General features: G+C 63.9%; 3 protein-coding genes across 4 annotated transcripts; all 3 read right to left on the reverse strand.

Annotated features, from left to right (window-relative positions):
• Positions 1-69: 69 nt before the first annotated feature.
• On the reverse strand, positions 70-5,264 carry LOC102102564 (uncharacterized). Its single transcript, XM_014254113.2, has 12 exons — positions 5,080-5,264; positions 3,889-4,038; positions 3,489-3,632; positions 3,080-3,220; positions 2,659-2,793; positions 2,406-2,549; positions 2,153-2,296; positions 1,816-1,965; positions 1,583-1,729; positions 1,381-1,500; positions 716-850; positions 70-190 (listed from the first exon to the last, which is right to left on the reverse strand). Exons 1-12 carry the CDS (start codon positions 5,153-5,155, stop codon positions 180-182), a joined length of 1,497 nt encoding a protein of 498 aa, XP_014109588.2. The 5' UTR covers positions 5,156-5,264; the 3' UTR covers positions 70-179.
• A 917-nt stretch (positions 5,265-6,181) lies between these two features.
• Positions 6,182-8,494, reverse strand: LOC106628262 (uncharacterized). 2 transcript variants are annotated; one of them, XM_088064767.1, is made up of 5 exons: positions 8,176-8,494; positions 7,899-8,039; positions 7,615-7,755; positions 6,838-6,996; positions 6,182-6,363 (listed from the first exon to the last, which is right to left on the reverse strand). In XM_088064767.1, the coding sequence occupies exons 1-5, from the start codon at positions 8,471-8,473 to the stop codon at positions 6,353-6,355; spliced, it is 750 nt and encodes a 249-aa protein (XP_087920893.1). In that variant the 5' UTR covers positions 8,474-8,494; the 3' UTR covers positions 6,182-6,352. The 2 variants fall into 2 exon arrangements, with proteins under 2 accessions (XP_087920893.1, XP_087920892.1); XM_088064766.1 differs by lacking the exon at positions 6,182-6,363 and having other exon boundaries at positions 6,706-6,996.
• A 1,166-nt stretch (positions 8,495-9,660) lies between these two features.
• Positions 9,661-14,496, reverse strand: LOC102102754 (uncharacterized). The gene is made up of 4 exons (XM_014254029.2): positions 11,491-14,496; positions 11,100-11,234; positions 9,928-10,080; positions 9,661-9,834 (listed from the first exon to the last, which is right to left on the reverse strand). The coding sequence occupies exons 1-3, from the start codon at positions 12,002-12,004 to the stop codon at positions 9,929-9,931; spliced, it is 801 nt and encodes a 266-aa protein (XP_014109504.2). The 5' UTR covers positions 12,005-14,496; the 3' UTR covers positions 9,661-9,834; position 9,928.
• Positions 14,497-14,715: the final 219 nt, after the last annotated feature.

Here is a 14,715-nt window from a genome sequence, read left to right on the forward strand (position 1 = left end):
GAACCTCCTGGCCCTGGAGGCCTCAGGTGATTTCAAGGCCACTCCAGGACCACGTGGGGCAGTCAAGCACATGCTTTATTGCTGGAAGTGGTGGGGACGGGACAGGCCAGGTGGGGCTCGTGACTGTCCCATGTCCCCTAATGAAGGCATCTTCCTGCTGCAGAGGAGCTGCTCTCCCATCACGCAGCATCTGAAAAGGAGGATGTGCTTTTAGGGAACAACGAGACTGCAGGAGTGAGGGACCAGTGGCCATGACTGCAGCTGTGCTGGCCAGCTCCATGAGAGCTCCATCCCACTCTGCATCACTTCAGATCCCCTCACCCTGCAAATGCATCTGCTGGGAGCAAAGCAATGGGGCAGCAGTGGGAACTGGCCTCACAGCGATGCTGGGAGCACGCCGAGGGCTGTCCCCTTCATACAGGTCAGCTGGCACCCTGCATGACCTGGTGTTAGCCCTGGTGCTGGCCCCCTTATGGTGCCCATTGGCCTCCTTACCACCAGGCACCCGCATGCAGACGTGGCCGCAGGTGTTGCTGCAGCACTTGTGGCCCCAGGGACACTCCTCATCGAGGCTGCACAGGTCCAGGCAGCCCCCACTGCCCCCAGGCATGGGGCAGGCTCCCCCTCTGCCTGCAGGGCACAGCACCCTGCCATGGACCACCTGCCTGAGACACCCCACATCTCCTGGGGCAACACTGGTTGTCCTGTGCCTCACCTCCAGGAGTGTCCACGCAGACACGGCCGCAGGAGGTGCGGGTGCACCTCTGTCCCCAGGGACACTGTGAGTCGGCCTCGCACTCCTCCGAGCACCGCTCAGCACTGGGCCGGGGCACAGCCACAGTGTCATGCTCTGTGGGCAGGGGAGGATGGTCACCTGGTGACTAAACTGAGGCTGTGTGTGCTCACCACTTGCACAGAAAGAGGGGGAGGCATGGAAAGATGGATGGGGCAGATCATATCCGTGGAGGGTGTGTGAACCCCAGAGGTACAGCTGCCTTGGCAGATCCAGCTCGGGGCTCCAGTGTGGTCATGGTGAGGTGTCCCCATTGGGGATGAAGGGCCAGGATGCCCCAGGGTGGGTACCAAGGGAACCTGGGCTCTGTCCCTGCTGGGCTGGGTGGGTGTGAGGGGCTGACCTCGCAGAGAGGCTGGCATGCAGACGTGGCCACAGCCATTACTGCAGCACTTTTGACCCCAGGGACACTCCTCGTCGAAGTTGCACAGGTCCAAGCACGTGCCGCCCTCCCTGGGGATGGGGCACACTCCCACTCTGCCTGCAAGGTAATCACCCAGCTGCGGGACATCTGGTCTGGGGCACCTCACCATGGAGCACTCCAGGGCAGCCACACATGGCTCCCGGAGGGCCTGGCTGGTTCTCACCTCCAGGGATGTCCATGCAGATGTGGCCACAGCTGATGCTGGTGCACCGCTGTCCCCGGGGACAATGCGAATCAGTCTGGCACTCCTCCACACACTGGCCATCAGCTTTGTCCCCGCTGGCTGCAGGGGCACCAAATTGCTGTCACCTGGCTGCCCCTGAGGGGCTGGGGCCAGCTCCCCCCAAACAGGCTGTGTCCTCTACCTCTGGGTACGGCCACGCACTCCCAGCCACAGCCGGTGTCACAGCACTTCTCCTGTCGCCGGCAGACGCTGTCATCCAGGCACTGGCTCCCTCGCCGGCGCCGCGTGTCCCAGCACGGCTCTGCCCGGGGGCACTCTCCGGGGTGCTCTGCCACAGGAGGGGAGCCGGGGGAGGGCGGAGGTCCCAGCCCTGCTCTCACACCCCTTCCCTGTGCTGGTGGCCGTGCTGCTCACCTCGGGCAGGGCGGGTGCAGCGCATGGCGCAGCCAGAGAAGCAGCACTTCTCCTGCCGGGAGCAGTCCCTGTCGTGGCTGCAGGAATCCATCTCCGTGCACGGTTCCGATGAGTGGTGTGGCCTCACCTTTGGGCACTCACCGGGTTTGTCTGCGAAGGGCAGGAAGAGACAGCAGGAGGAGGGACTACCCTGTATTGCAGGCACCTCCTTTCCTGCAGCCTCGGGGTGCCCGGGGGTCTGAGTGCCTGCCCTGTGGCAGCGCCGTCCCACATCCTGCGCCCAGGAGCTTTGACAGCATTCCCGGTAGGATCACTGTTCTAGCGACCATCTCCTCACCTGGTTCGGGGGCTGAGCACACGTAGCCACATCTGCTGCTGCCGCAGCACTTCTCAGCCCCCGGACACTGCCAGTCCTCGGTGCAGGTGATGCCACACGGGGCCAGCGGAGCCTCCTCGGCCAGCGGGCAGATGCCTGGTTTCTCTGGGGGAAGGAGGCAGCGGGGCTGGGAGTGCGAGCAGCAACAGCGGGTCTTCCCCACCCAGTCTCAAAGTCCCTGGAGCTGGGGGACACCCCTGCCCGTTTCTGGCACCTCGGGATGGGGGCAGGCAGACATAATCGCAGCCACGGAGGCAGCATTTCTCCTTTCGGGGACAGTCGCCATCGTGCCGGCACCAGGCTCTGCAGTCGTAACTGGGGAACAGCCCGGCACGGGCTGGGCAGAATCTGTCCTTCCCTGCAGGCACGGTGTGGGGTGGCTGCGGTGCCGCTGCTTGGAGACACAGCCGTGGGGACCGGGGCACGTGGGGCTGTCGAACCTTTGGGGTGGCTCCCAGCCCTCTCACCTTGGCTCTTTGCCCCACAGTGCCTGGTGCACAGCTGGTGGCAGCACACATGGAATGGGGGACAGTCCTGGTCCTTGAGGCATCCCCACTTGTGCTGCAGTGGCCTTTGAGTGACTGGGGCAGGGCTGGTGTCCTCTGCACCGTGGAGCAGGATGACAGCATGAGGGTGGTCACATTGTCCCCTTCCCTCCCCGCTCCAGTGCCCACCTGGGGGCTGTGCACCACCGGGATGTTGGGCTGAAGAGGCCCAACACTGTGTCCCCACCCCAGACCCGGCAGAGCCCACCCTGGCAAGCATGGGGTGAGGGGTCCCGTTTGTGCCACAGCTCTGTGCCAGCTCTGGCTGCTACCTCAGGCATCATTCCCGGTGTCTGAGCCATGTCCCCGCCCTCAGTGCCCATCGTGTCCCACCCTGCCTCACCGGCCGGCGCTCCCGGCAGGCTCTGCTGGCCACAGCTGCTGTTGCAGCATTTCTGCGCGTCGGGGAAGTCGCCGTCATCTCGGCACCGCTCCCGGAATGGTCCTGGCTGCACCGTGGGGCCCTCGCTGGGCTTGGGCTGGTCTGGCAGGGCAGAAGGGGTGTGACGATTCAGCATCCCCCACTGGCCGCTCTACCTGCCCCGGGGGTCCCTGGTTCCTGCCGTGACCCGCACATTCCTGGTGCCTGCGGCCACGTCCCGGCGTTGGGTCTTCCCGGCAGCTGTCAGGAGCTGCCGGTGCAGGGAAAGCTGCGTGTGCTGCCCCAGGGGCCAGGGCGTCAGGGAGACAACTGTGGCACACAGGGTCCCTGGGGTGAGCCAGGGCTCCCAGCCGTCCCCCCGAGTCCTTACCCTGCGCCGGCTCCAAGCAGGCAGAGCCGCAGCCCAGCGGGCAGCACTTCTGCGCTCCCAGGCAGTCCTTGTCCTCCAGGCAGGGGAAGGAGCAGGCGGCAATGAGCCTCTCCGGGGCTGCTGCTGGGCAGGCACCGGGCTTCTCTGCAGCGCCGAGGGGCCGAGAGGTGAGGCTGCACGGCAGTGTCCTAGGGCAGCACCAAGAAACCTCCCCCTGCCAGGCCCCTCTGCTCGCCCTGGCTGTGCGCCATCCCATCCACATATCCCAGCGGCGGCCAGGAGGCTGCTAGCAGGGAGCTGCTCCGTAGCAATGGGGATTGCACAGGGAATGGGACAAGGAGAAGGGTGCCAGCTGCCCCGGGACAGAGGTGGTGTCAGCGGCTGTAGCGCGGTGCTGTACCTTCTGCCGGGGGGATGCAGCGGAGCCGGCACTCCCAGTGGCAGCACTTGAGCCCAGCGGGACAGCTGGAGTCATTGGCACAGAGTGGGGAGTCCAGGCGCAAGCAGCGCATGAAGTCCCGTGGACACCTCCCCGGTTTCTGCAGGTCCCCTGCGTTGGGATGGCAATGTCAGGACAGTGCCAGAGCCCCTTATCCTCCATCCCTGGGGAAGTAGTAGGATGTGGGTCTCTCTGCAGGGGCCAAGGAATCGGAGCAGGGACTGCAGCCCAGGGGCTGGAGACTTCTCTGCATCATGGCCGGGGCTGCTGGACACACCAAGACCTGCATGGCACAGCAGAGTGTGGCACAGCACGGCATGGCATGTCACGGTGCGGTGTGGCACGGTCCCGTGTGTGCCCTCACAAGTGCCACGAGGAGTGTCACTGGCCCTGTCGGGGTGAAGCCAGCACCAGCTGGAGGTCAGGACCTAGTCCTGAGCATCTGCTGCTACAGGCATCCTCACGGCAAGCAGCACACTCCTCACTGCAGCTGTCTCCTCCTGTTCCTTCTCCTTCTCCTCCTCCTCTTGGCACCCTGTGCTCCTCTTGGCCATGCTGGGAAACCTGGGACAGCCCTGCCTCTGGTACAGGCGAGCTCCAGCTGGTGCCTGTGCCCGGCTCCTGCTGCCAGCTGGGGCTGCGGAGGGAGCCGCCTCTGCCAGCCGCCTGTCCGTGCCGGGTGTTTGGGCTGCAAACAGACGCCGCCGGAGTTTCACTGCAAACAGCAGCTGCTTGGTTCAAACAAAGAGGCACCGGCTGTGGTCCCGGTGTGGGCAGAGCCACGCCGCAGCTGGGCACCACCACCCCAGGCATTGTCCCACGGCGGGGGCTGGCAGCAGGGTCTGTGCCCAGGACACAGCACAGACCCTGCTGCTCGTGGTACCGCTGGGAGCTGCTGTGCCTGTGGGGTGCAGGGGGTGCCCCCGGGGCTGCGGGCATGCACAGGTGTCCCTGCACCCCGGGGTGGGGACAGGGTCCCCCAGGCAGCAGGGCTGCGGTGAAGGTGCTGCAGCCAGCTGGGACACGGTCCCTGTCAGCAAATGCTGGGCAGGGACAGAGGGGACACGGCAGGGACACGGGGGCCGGGATGCGGGGAGCTGCTCCCAGGCTGCCTGTGCCTGGCAGCTGCCGGGGTTGACTCCTGGTACTCACCGCCCTTCTCTGGTGTTATGCTCGGCTCTGCCCTGAGGATGAGAAGGCCCAGGAGGAGGAAAACTCCTGGGTTCATGGTGCTGCCAGGGGTGTTGTGAATGTCTGGAGCTGAGCTGGGACTTGGTTTTTAAAGCCTGTGGCAAGGGTGCCTGAAGTGCCAGGGCAGCTGAAGTTGAGCTGCCTGCTGTGGCAGCTGGTTGTGCTATGGGCAGGAGGGGCAGGAGGAGGGGCAGTTCCCAGAACCGCCGGCATCCCGCCAGCCATCCTGCTTATCTCTGGCCAAGCTCTGCTTTGGGGTCAGAATGACCTGTGGGGCTGGGAAGGTCAGGCACTGACCCCCATGTTGCACCACCCCATCCTTGCTGGAGCTGGCTGCCAGTCCCTCTCTGGGTTTCCTTCCAGCCACACTCACCCCTCTACTCCTTGGAGTGGGGGCTGTGGATAGACTGCATGGCTCCTGGCATGGCAGTGGGAGCAGCAAAGAGGTTCTAACAATGCTACTGCCATGGTGCTGCTCCTTAGCCAAGTGTAGCTTCCATGCATGGGACTGCTTGGAGTCCAGCATCATAAGTAAGCAGGTCCTGCTGTGGGCCCTGGCACATGAGTGATTCTCCCAGTCCCCTTCCTTGTCCAGGTGCTCCATCTGTCCTGACTTGTGACTGCTTTTCCCACAAGGTTTTCACACTCTGGGATGCAAATGAGCCCTTCCTTGGCACAAGGAATCTGAGGGAACTGGTTTTCCAGTCCATGACTGCTGAGGGGACATCATGCAGCCCCCAGGCCAGCAGGATGGTTACCATGGAATGATGATGGCTGGAAGTCACCTGCATGGAACTGGGACCCTCTCCCTGCCCTGGGGCAGCACCTGCCTGCATGGATGTCTGCCTGCACCTCCCTGCCTGCACGCAGCCAGCGCCTCTGGGAACCAGAGCACAGAACAGGGATACTGATCCAGAGCAGAGGTGGCTGTGGGATGGTTTATTCTGTCTCAGTGCTGTGGAGCAGCTGGAGCCATTGTGGATGCAGGGTTTTGCCTCATGCAGGAATCTTGGCCATGGCGTAATTCAGGCAGCGTGCAGCCCTTAATGGCATGGCTGGGGATGCCAGGAACCCTGACCAGAAGCATCAGAGTCAGTGCTGGTGCCATCCTGCCAGTTCAGAGGGTCCAGCACATGGAGAGGTGTGGGGTGCATCTCTGCTCAGCCCACAATAGCAGTGGGGTGGGAGATGACTCTGAAATGGCAGCTCCTGGTGCAGCCCTTCCTGGCCATGGCTATGCTGTACCTGGAAGAGGCATGTGAGGTGGTCAGTGAGGATGCCTCAGGGTTCCTTCTCTGAGGGACTAGGGACCCTGTGGTGCTCCCACCCCCCTCTGTCCCCTCCAGGCTGGACCCAGGAGGCAGCAGACTGGAGGGGACATACCCCACAGTGGGTGGACGCAGACCCGGCTGCAGCCCTGCAGGCAGCACTTCTGGCCAAGGGGACAGTCCTTGTCCTGCAAGCACAGGAGGAGGCACTTGGCTGCCCCATCACCCTCTGCTGCAGGGGGACAGAGACCTGGCCACGCTGGCACATGTGGAGAGAGAAAGGGGTGAGGGGCTCAGGGCACCCTTCTGGGGTGGGGGAGTTGCCCTGCCTGCAGGGGTGAGCTCCTCACTGAGCTCCTGCCCCACTGGACAGCAGCTCAGTCAGTCCCCAGAGGTGACAGGTAGGGAGGGGGCACAGGGGTCTTGGCCCCACAGGGTGCTGATGGTTTACCCTTGATGGGTGGTTTGCAGATGTGGCCACAGCCGGTGGTGCAGCACTTGTTGTCCCCAGTGCAGTCACTGTCGGTGTCACACAGCTCCAGGCAGGGCCCCAAGGAGCCCCGCAGCACCATGGGGCACAGGCCAGGCGTCACTGTGTCACGGAGGTTCCCTGGTGACAGTGAGGGGTGCAGCTGTGCTGGGATTCTGTCCCCAGTCCTGCTCCTGGCGTAGCCTCGATCTCCATCCTGTCCCTGTTCTGTGCCTCCATCTTCCTTCCCAGAGCACCATGATGACCTCACAGCCTCACACCCATACCAGTCTCACCCAGTGGGACCAGTCACAGCCCAATATGGGATGCCAGCTGGTAGCTGGAGTGGTGAAAGACAGCCCTTGCTCTGGTTGCAGCAGCACAGTCAGAGGGGGGTGCAGGAGGGAGGGTCAGGAGGGGGTTCAGCCTTTCATGCACTCGAAGCCATCTCCCACCCATCACGGAGGAGCTGGGCATGGGGATCCCTTCCCACAGCACCCTGAGGGCCAGCTCTTGGCAAGGGGCTCCTGAGAGCTGGGGCTGTGGCCAGAGCAGGCGTGTGGCACCGGGAGCCACAGCCCGCAGCACACACTCCCTGGGGCCTGGATGGATGCCACCAGCTGCACACTTGGCCGGGCACAGCCGCCGTGGCTTGTCCAGCAGTACGGCCAGGCACACGCTGGGCTCTGCCAGCAGGGAGCTGGGCTAGCGCCAGTGTGGGCTGGATGTGGGGATCAGAGAAGTCTAGCAGGGCTGTACCTGTGTCTGGAGGGGTGCAGGCCAACCCACAGCCAGAGAAGCAGCACTTGTGCTCCCCAGGGCAGTCCCGGTCATCGGTGCAGTGGTTGGGGCAGGCAGCAGCTCTCTGGGCACGCTTCCGAGGGCAGAACCCAGGTTTGGCTGGAGGGAAGACTCAGGGTTTGGCATGCAGCCAGCCTGGCCCCACTGCCCACAACTCCCCTACAGTGTGGTGGGGGCTGCAGACCCCTGGGGCTGCCCCAGGGCATCCTCAGCCTGGCATGGGGATCTCCAGGACAACTCACCTGGCTCAGCAAGCGTGCAGCGGGTGCAGCAGCCGCGGGTGCAGCACTTCTCCCCCGAGTGGCATGTGGTGTCGTTGTGACATCTTGTCCCACACCTTGGCCCAATGGCACTGCCAGCACGGGGGCAGTAGCCCGGGCTCTCTGCAGAGGGAGATGCTCCATGCAGCCGTGTCCCAGGGAGCAGGGCTTGCTGCAGGGGCACTAACGCAGGCACCAGCCCACATCCCACCCATTGCCTGATCCTCGTGCTGGCATCCCTTGGGGTGAGCAGCAGTACCTGTCACGGGCAGGAGGCAGGTCCAGACCTTCCCGATCTGGCAGCACTTCTCAGCACCAGGGCAGCCATGGTCGGAGAGGCAGAACAGTCTGGGGCGCCAAGGGGCTCCGCTCGCCCCCGCCGGACACTCACCCACTTTGGGGGGGGCAGGCAGGGCAGTGGGGCTCCAGTGTCCCTGCAGGGCCCGGTGTGGGGACGCAGTGAAGGTGAGGGCAGTGCCCTGGTCCCTGGGACTGTGCTGCTGGGCCAGGGTGAGCAGTGCCAGCAGCACCAGAAGAAGGGTGTGGTGGCCCAGCATTGCGCTGCGATCAATGTGCTTCTGGGCTATGGGCTGGGATTTAAACCCTGCTTGAGCGGGGGCTGGCCAAGCCAAGCTGCTCCTTCTCATGGCAGCACAGTTTCAGGACTGTGGGAGTGCTGAGCATGAACAATTCAGCTTGGGGGAGACTCCCGGGGCAGTGCTGGGCTCATGGCCCATGGCTGACACATCCACAGCTCCTTTCCAGGTCACTGGTGACCTGTGAGCAGCTGGGCCAAGGGCTGAGCAGCACTCCCAGAGCCACACCACTGCGAGCATGGATGGGACACAGGAGCAGTGTCCTATCCCAGTCTTCAGTGCCCACTGGATCCCTCCTGGCACACATGGAGCAGAGAGAACTGCTGTGGAGCCGTGGTGCTGGCACAGCCTGCACCTGCACTGCAGAGAGAGGGGGAACCAGCACCAGGCAGTGGGCAGTGCTGGGCAAGGTGGGGGGCTCACTCAGTCCTAGGGATGGCTCTGCTCTGTCCCCTGCTACAGGCAGGGGCTCTGGGGGTGCCAGCCCCTCTCAGGCAGGAGGGACATGCTCTGATCCCAAGGGCTGGGAGCAAGAGCAGGCAGGTACAGGAGGGCCCCTGGAGACCTGTGGAGAGCAGGAAGTGCCAGGGGAAAACAGGATAGGAGCAGGAACCCAGCTTTGAGCAGGTGGGGAGGGATGTGGCAGGGACATGGGACTGGGGCATGTCAGTTGCACTGCTGAAAGCCCCTTCAGGCTTCTCCTGTGGGCAAGGTGCCATGGGCAGGCTGGGAGGGCAGAGGTAAGGAGGAGTTTGGGTGATGCTCGTGTACAGGCACGCACTGCAGGGGACTGTTTGTCCCCTGGCCATTGCGGAGCAGGGAGCAGGGAGCACCTCTGCTCTGATGGGACATGGACACAGCTGCACCTCAACAGCTCTGCTCTGAACATGTGCTCTGAACACCTCCCAAGGTGGAGAAGCCAGAGTACAAGGACAGCTGGGGCCATGGACCCATGAGACAGCCTCAGGCAGGGCACAGGCTGGGGACCCTTGGAGGCATGACAGTCAGTCGATGCTGCTGCTTGTGTGAAGCCCTTCCAGGCATCCCTGGCACGGGATGGAAAGGCAGCCATGGCTCGTGATGGAGAAGTGGCCACAGCATGGAACAGAGAGGTGGCCATGGTGTGGGATGGAGAGGCAGCCACAGCGTGACAGGGAGAAGCTGCTTTATTGGTGCAGAGTGCAGGGGGCTCACCCCAAGCAGAGAACCCCAGGGACAAAACTGAGGCTCCAAGATGGGGGGTGATGGTGCAGGGCCAGGGCATCAGGATGGGCATCGGGCAGCAGCTTCCCCGTGGCTGGGCTGGCAGGAGGCGGCTGCACCTGCAAAGGAGCGGAGGCTGTGAGCGGGATGGGTGCACAGGTGCCATGATGCAGTGCTGTGGGATCCCTGGGGCTGGAATGCACCCAACTGACCTCAGTGGATGGGTGTCACACAGGAGACCTTGCCACAGCCGTTCCTGCAACACTTCTGGATCCCGGAGCAGTTGGCGTCGGTCTTGCACTGGTTGGTGCAGACGCCCAGCATGGGGATGCCCGGGTTGACGGGTGGGCAGGTGCCAGGCTTCTCTGAAAGGCAAAGGAAAATGGCTAAGACCTGCTGGCCCTGGCATGCTGGGCAGGGCCCACCCTGCAGCTCCCAAAGGAGCATGGCCCTGACCCCTATCTGCCATGGAGGAGGGACCACCATGGAACCCGGCATTTCCCCCATCCCATAGCTCTGCTTGGTGGCACTCCCTGCCAGCTGGACCTGATGGGGACACGCCAGGGAGGCCACAAGGCATAGTGGTCCCCAACAATTCCTATACCCAGTGTACATGTACATGTACTCAAGGACATGTGGCTGGCACAGGATACACAGCTGCAACATGCAGACATGATGGAGGCCATGGCCCTTCTGTCCTCTGCAATGCCATGGATGATCCTGGCTGTTCGTTCATGGCATGGGGGCACAGCCTAAGCCTCAGCCAGGATCACGTGCCCCCCAAGCAGCCTTTGCCCGGCAGTGTGGGGCCCCTGCCCCGCTGTCCCACTGCCTGCCACTGGCATTGAGCTCTGGCTCTGCACCATGCTGCCCTCCACTGTGGTACAGACAAGCCAGCGCTGTCCCACAGGCAGCCATGGAGGCACTGGAGCCTCCAGGTCACATCCATCTGTCTGCAGCTGTGGATTCCAACTCCTGCACCCATCTCCTTGAGTTGCTGTCCAGAAGGAGTGTGAGTGTGCTCAACACAGAACAGTGCCCATATCCCGGGCTGGCAGCTGCCCACAAGACTGAGCAGGCAACAGTGGGGAGCGGTGCAGACCTCACCCTCCACCCAAGCCCCAGCATCATTTGGGGGTGTCCACTTAGCCCCTGCATCACTGAGAGGAGGAAGGTGTGAGCATGGCCCATCCTGAGCACACCCCGAGCCTGCTGGGCTGCTTCCATGCAGCCCCCAATCCCCGTGCCGCAGCTGAACACACATCGGGCGCCCCGGCCACCGCTGCACCCCGGAGCACCAGTACTGCCGGCTGGGACGGGCTGCTGGCTCTTGGCAGTGGCACCGACTCTGGGCAGCACGGCCAGGAGCAGGAGGGAGTGTTACCGTCAGGCTTCTGGCAGGCCTTGCCGCAGGCTGCCGGGCAGCACTTGAGGGTGCTCTCGCAGTCGCCATCGGACTGGCACCCGACTGTGCAGTTCACCGCATCCATCGCCGGGCTCGGGCACACGCCGGCTTTCGCTGCAAGGCAAAGGTGGGGCCGTGGGCAGGCGCGGGGCGGCCGGCGCCGGGCAGGGCGAGGGCTGCGTCCCTTTCCGAGATGCTGCCCCGGCCCCAGGGCTGGGTCCAGGGATGCTGCCGAGCACAACCGCACCGGGCACAGGCTGCTGCTCGCCCCGGCCCCCACGCCGGCTGCCCTGGGGCTGGGAGGGAGGGATGCTGGCCGCTCGCCGGGCGTGCCGTGACGAGCCGTGCTGGGCCATGCGCTCATACTCACTGGTGTCATTCTGGGCGGATGCTGCCGGCAGCTCTGCCCAGAGAGCCAGGAACCCCGCCAAGATGAGGACGCTGCGGGCCGTGGGCATGGTGCAGGAACCGGCTGCGCTCTGGCCGCCCGGCCGGCCTTTAAGCTCCTCTCCAGGTGGGGCCGGCGGGCTCGGCCTTCCGGGTGGCTCCCAAGGGCCGGGCAGGGCCAGGCTCCCCCTTCGCGCTTGCACAACCCGAGTATCAGGTATCTGCTGCTGCTGGCTGCCGACCAGGGAGGGGGAGCCTCGAGGAGACTGGGCGGCCATGCTGAGAACTCGCCCGGCAGGAACAGCAGCCAGCCAGCCCCGGCCACGGCCCCGCACGCCGGACCCCCAGGGCCGCACTCGGAGCCCACCGGGGTGGCCATCGGCCGCGGGGATGAAGCGGGACCGCTCGCAGGGAGTGAGGCGGGCACCAGGGCACCGGGGATGGGGCATGACCCGTCCCTGTTCAGACTCGCCCTGCGCTGCCCTGGCCACAGACATGAGCTCGAATGGAGCCCCTGGCCTGGGTCGCTGATGCCACGAGGAACCAGCAATGCAGACAGGGCTGTGGCTCAGCTCTGCTGCTGCTCACCCAGCTCCTGCTCCTGTTCTCCAGCTCTTGCTCCTCAAGGGTCCTCCAGGCTGCCTGTGCCTTGGGCAGGCACCTGCCCCAGGGCTGCCCTGCACCTCCCCGCAGCCACGGGAGCTCCTGCCCGGCTGCAGCCCTGTCCCACGGACCCTGCCATCCTCACGGCGTCCCACAGCACTGGGGATGCGGATGGACCATCCGACAGCACCATTTGTGCAAGTGGCTATCAGGGAGTGGGTCATTGGCATGCACTCACAGTGCTCAGGGCATGCAGTGTGACCCCAGTCCCTTCAGCCTGTCCAGGAAACCCTTCCCATGGCACGTCTGGCGGGTCAGGTCACTTCACTGCCCCTGGCAATGTCAAGCTGGGGATGGTTTGAACGGGCCCAGCTTGTCCATCTGGCATGGCTGCCCTGCTCACATCAGCATTTCCCACTCTGCCAGTGCCCATCTCCTCCACAGCCTCCTGCAGGAGGATGAAACCTGCCCTGTTCCTGGTGATGTGCCCTTGCTGCTGGCAGAGGCAGCCCCAGCTCCGGGCATCTTGCAAACTTGCCCAAGGGCCAAGGGTGCATGGGGCTAGGGCATGATCCCTGCCTGAGTCACGAGCTGGCAGCTGCTCTGCCGGGGTCCGTCTCCAGGTAATTTAACCCCACAGTCAACAATGTGGCAGGATGGCGTGGCAGTAAATCAGTAACTGTTTGCCTTTGCCTGTGGTCCCCTCCCTGCCGGGTGTTTATGCAGGAACAGGAGCCGGTGCTCAGCCGCCTGCCCCACCGCCGCACCTCGTGTCACCACTGTGGGCAGTGGGAGTGACACATGGGCAGAGGCCTGGGGTGGCAGGGAGGTCATCAAGGCAGCAGTTTTCCCTGCACCCTCCAGGATGGGGGCCTGCTGAGGAACTGCTGGGACCTGGCCACGCTCAGGCTGGCAGGGATGCGCTCACAGTGGGCCCAGGGCCAATACTGGGATGCCAGGAATGAAAACAATCATCTTGCAGCCCAGCGGCTCCTGCAGTAGGGCCAGAGAGTAGTGCTGTGTCAGCCAGGGTGGGATGGAGGTGGTAACAGCTGGGAGGTGAGCACACTGCCCACCAGGACAGAGAGGAGGGACCTGCACCATCCCTACCTGTGCTGCACAGGGACAGAGCCCACCTGGACCCAGCAGCAGCTTCTCTAGAGCAGCAGCACTGCTGCCAGTCCCACACTGCCCACCCAGGGTCACAGGTGTCCCACTGTGACTTGGCTGTGGCCCTGTGCTGGTGCTGTCTTTGAGCATCATTGTCCTGGTCTGACCCTGTGACAACTCTGCCCCAGAATGGGGTGACCCCAGCATGGGGTGACCTGGCAGTGAGCAGCCAGCACTGGGAGGCTGCGAGGGTGGATGCCAGCAGCCAGGATGCACAAGATCAGCTGGATGACTGCAGATGGGAGCCCAGAAATGGAAGGCTTATGGGAGGAGACAAGGGGAAAACCACAGGGGAAGCTGAGAGCTGTCAGGAACAGCGTGGGCACCAGTGGTTTTGCCCACAGTTGTGCCTCAGCTCCAAGGTGCCCAGCTGGCTGCTGAGGGGACAATCCAGCTGAAGCTGCCCCCAGCCAGCTGGAGCACCTGGAGAGGGACTGAGCAAGCTGGCAGCAGTGCCAGCAGCTCCAGCCCACGCAGTTGGCATCACCTTCTGGGAGACAGGAATGCTTTGGCACCAGTCTCATTCGGGATATTGGTGTCCCCACCCTGGCTCTGCCAGGTGCTTCTTCAGCAGAGGCTGAGGATGGCTGTGGGGAGTACAGGGGTCTCCCCATGGCCAGGGAGTGTCCTGGCTGAGCATATGGGAACAGCAGCCCCAAGCCAGACCCCAAAGGCTCGTCTCTGCTCCATCCCTCAGGAGCTGTTCCCACCACCACTGAGCCTGGTCACAGTGGCTGCACCCAAGCCTTGCGGGTGACTGTGGCTCCTCCATGGCAGCAGGGAAGGTGCTGGAGTCACGTCTCCTGACTGCTGAGGGAATGTGGTCAATGATTAAAAGGGGCACACTGAGGTGCCCCCAAGCAGTGATCCGGCCTCCCGCTGCTGGCACAGAGCAGGGAGAGCAAGTACAGGGATACAGAAGGACACCCCATCCTCTGGAGACGCTGCGCCCCTCAGTCAGCAGCACAGGGAGCCCACACCATGGGCATGGACTGGTTCATGGCCCCTCAGGTCCAGCTGTGCACCTGCTGAGGGCTCCTGCCACACTGCCACAATCCTGCCACCGCCGAGCCCCCCGCTGCCCACACTGCCCCTGCAGCACAGACTTGTGGCACAGAGCTTCAGTGGTGCATGGAAGCTCGGGAGCTTGGGATGTGCCTGGCTCTGTGCTGTGGGATTGCTCCTACCTGCTCATTCTATGTGGGAGCCCAGCCCCAATCAGCCCCACAGCGCTCTAAGGGCTAGCAGAAGGCATCCACCCCAAGCCCCCAGCACTCACCATTGTCCCTAGCAGTCGCAGGGGCTGCCTGCAGCTGGGCACACAGGGCCAGGATGCCCAGGAACAAAATGATGGTGGTCTTCATGTTGGTGAATGCCACAGGTATGGATGGAGAGCACGGGTTGGCGGGGTTTATATCTGTGTGGGGCTGGGGAG

This window comes from Pseudopodoces humilis, chromosome 19 (assembly GCF_049639895.1).
Source record: "Pseudopodoces humilis isolate 2021_Gansu_Grassland_sample_001 chromosome 19, ASM4963989v1, whole genome shotgun sequence".
NCBI lineage: Eukaryota > Metazoa > Chordata > Aves > Passeriformes > Paridae > Pseudopodoces > Pseudopodoces humilis.

Excerpts from the sequence above, each read along its gene's own strand:
- LOC102102564 (XM_014254113.2), bottom strand. The coding sequence starts at position 5,155 with ATGAACCCAGGAGTTTTCCTCCTCCTGGGCCTTCTCATCCTCAGGGCA. Across the intron at positions 3,633-3,888 it reads CTGCATCCCCCCGGCAGAAG|AGAAGCCCGGTGCCTGCCCA; the intron begins GTACAGCACCGC and ends TCGGCGCTGCAG. Across the intron at positions 2,550-2,658 it reads CTGTGGGGCAAAGAGCCAAG|GGAAGGACAGATTCTGCCCA; the intron begins GTGAGAGGGCTG and ends CCGTGCCTGCAG.
- LOC106628262 (XM_088064766.1), bottom strand. The coding sequence starts at position 8,473 with ATGCTGGGCCACCACACCCTTCTTCTGGTGCTGCTGGCACTGCTCACC. Across the intron at positions 8,040-8,175 it reads CTGCCTCCTGCCCGTGACAG|AGAGCCCGGGCTACTGCCCC; the intron begins GTACTGCTGCTC and ends CTCCCTCTGCAG. Across the intron at positions 6,997-7,614 it reads CTGCACCCCTCCAGACACAG|GGAACCTCCGTGACACAGTG; the intron begins GTACAGCCCTGC and ends CACTGTCACCAG.
- LOC102102754 (XM_014254029.2), bottom strand. The coding sequence starts at position 12,004 with ATGTCTGTGGCCAGGGCAGCGCAGGGCGAGTCTGAACAGGGACGGGTC. Across the intron at positions 11,235-11,490 it reads ATCCGCCCAGAATGACACCA|CGAAAGCCGGCGTGTGCCCG; the intron begins GTGAGTATGAGC and ends TTTGCCTTGCAG. Across the intron at positions 10,081-11,099 it reads GGCCTGCCAGAAGCCTGACG|AGAAGCCTGGCACCTGCCCA; the intron begins GTAACACTCCCT and ends TTTGCCTTTCAG.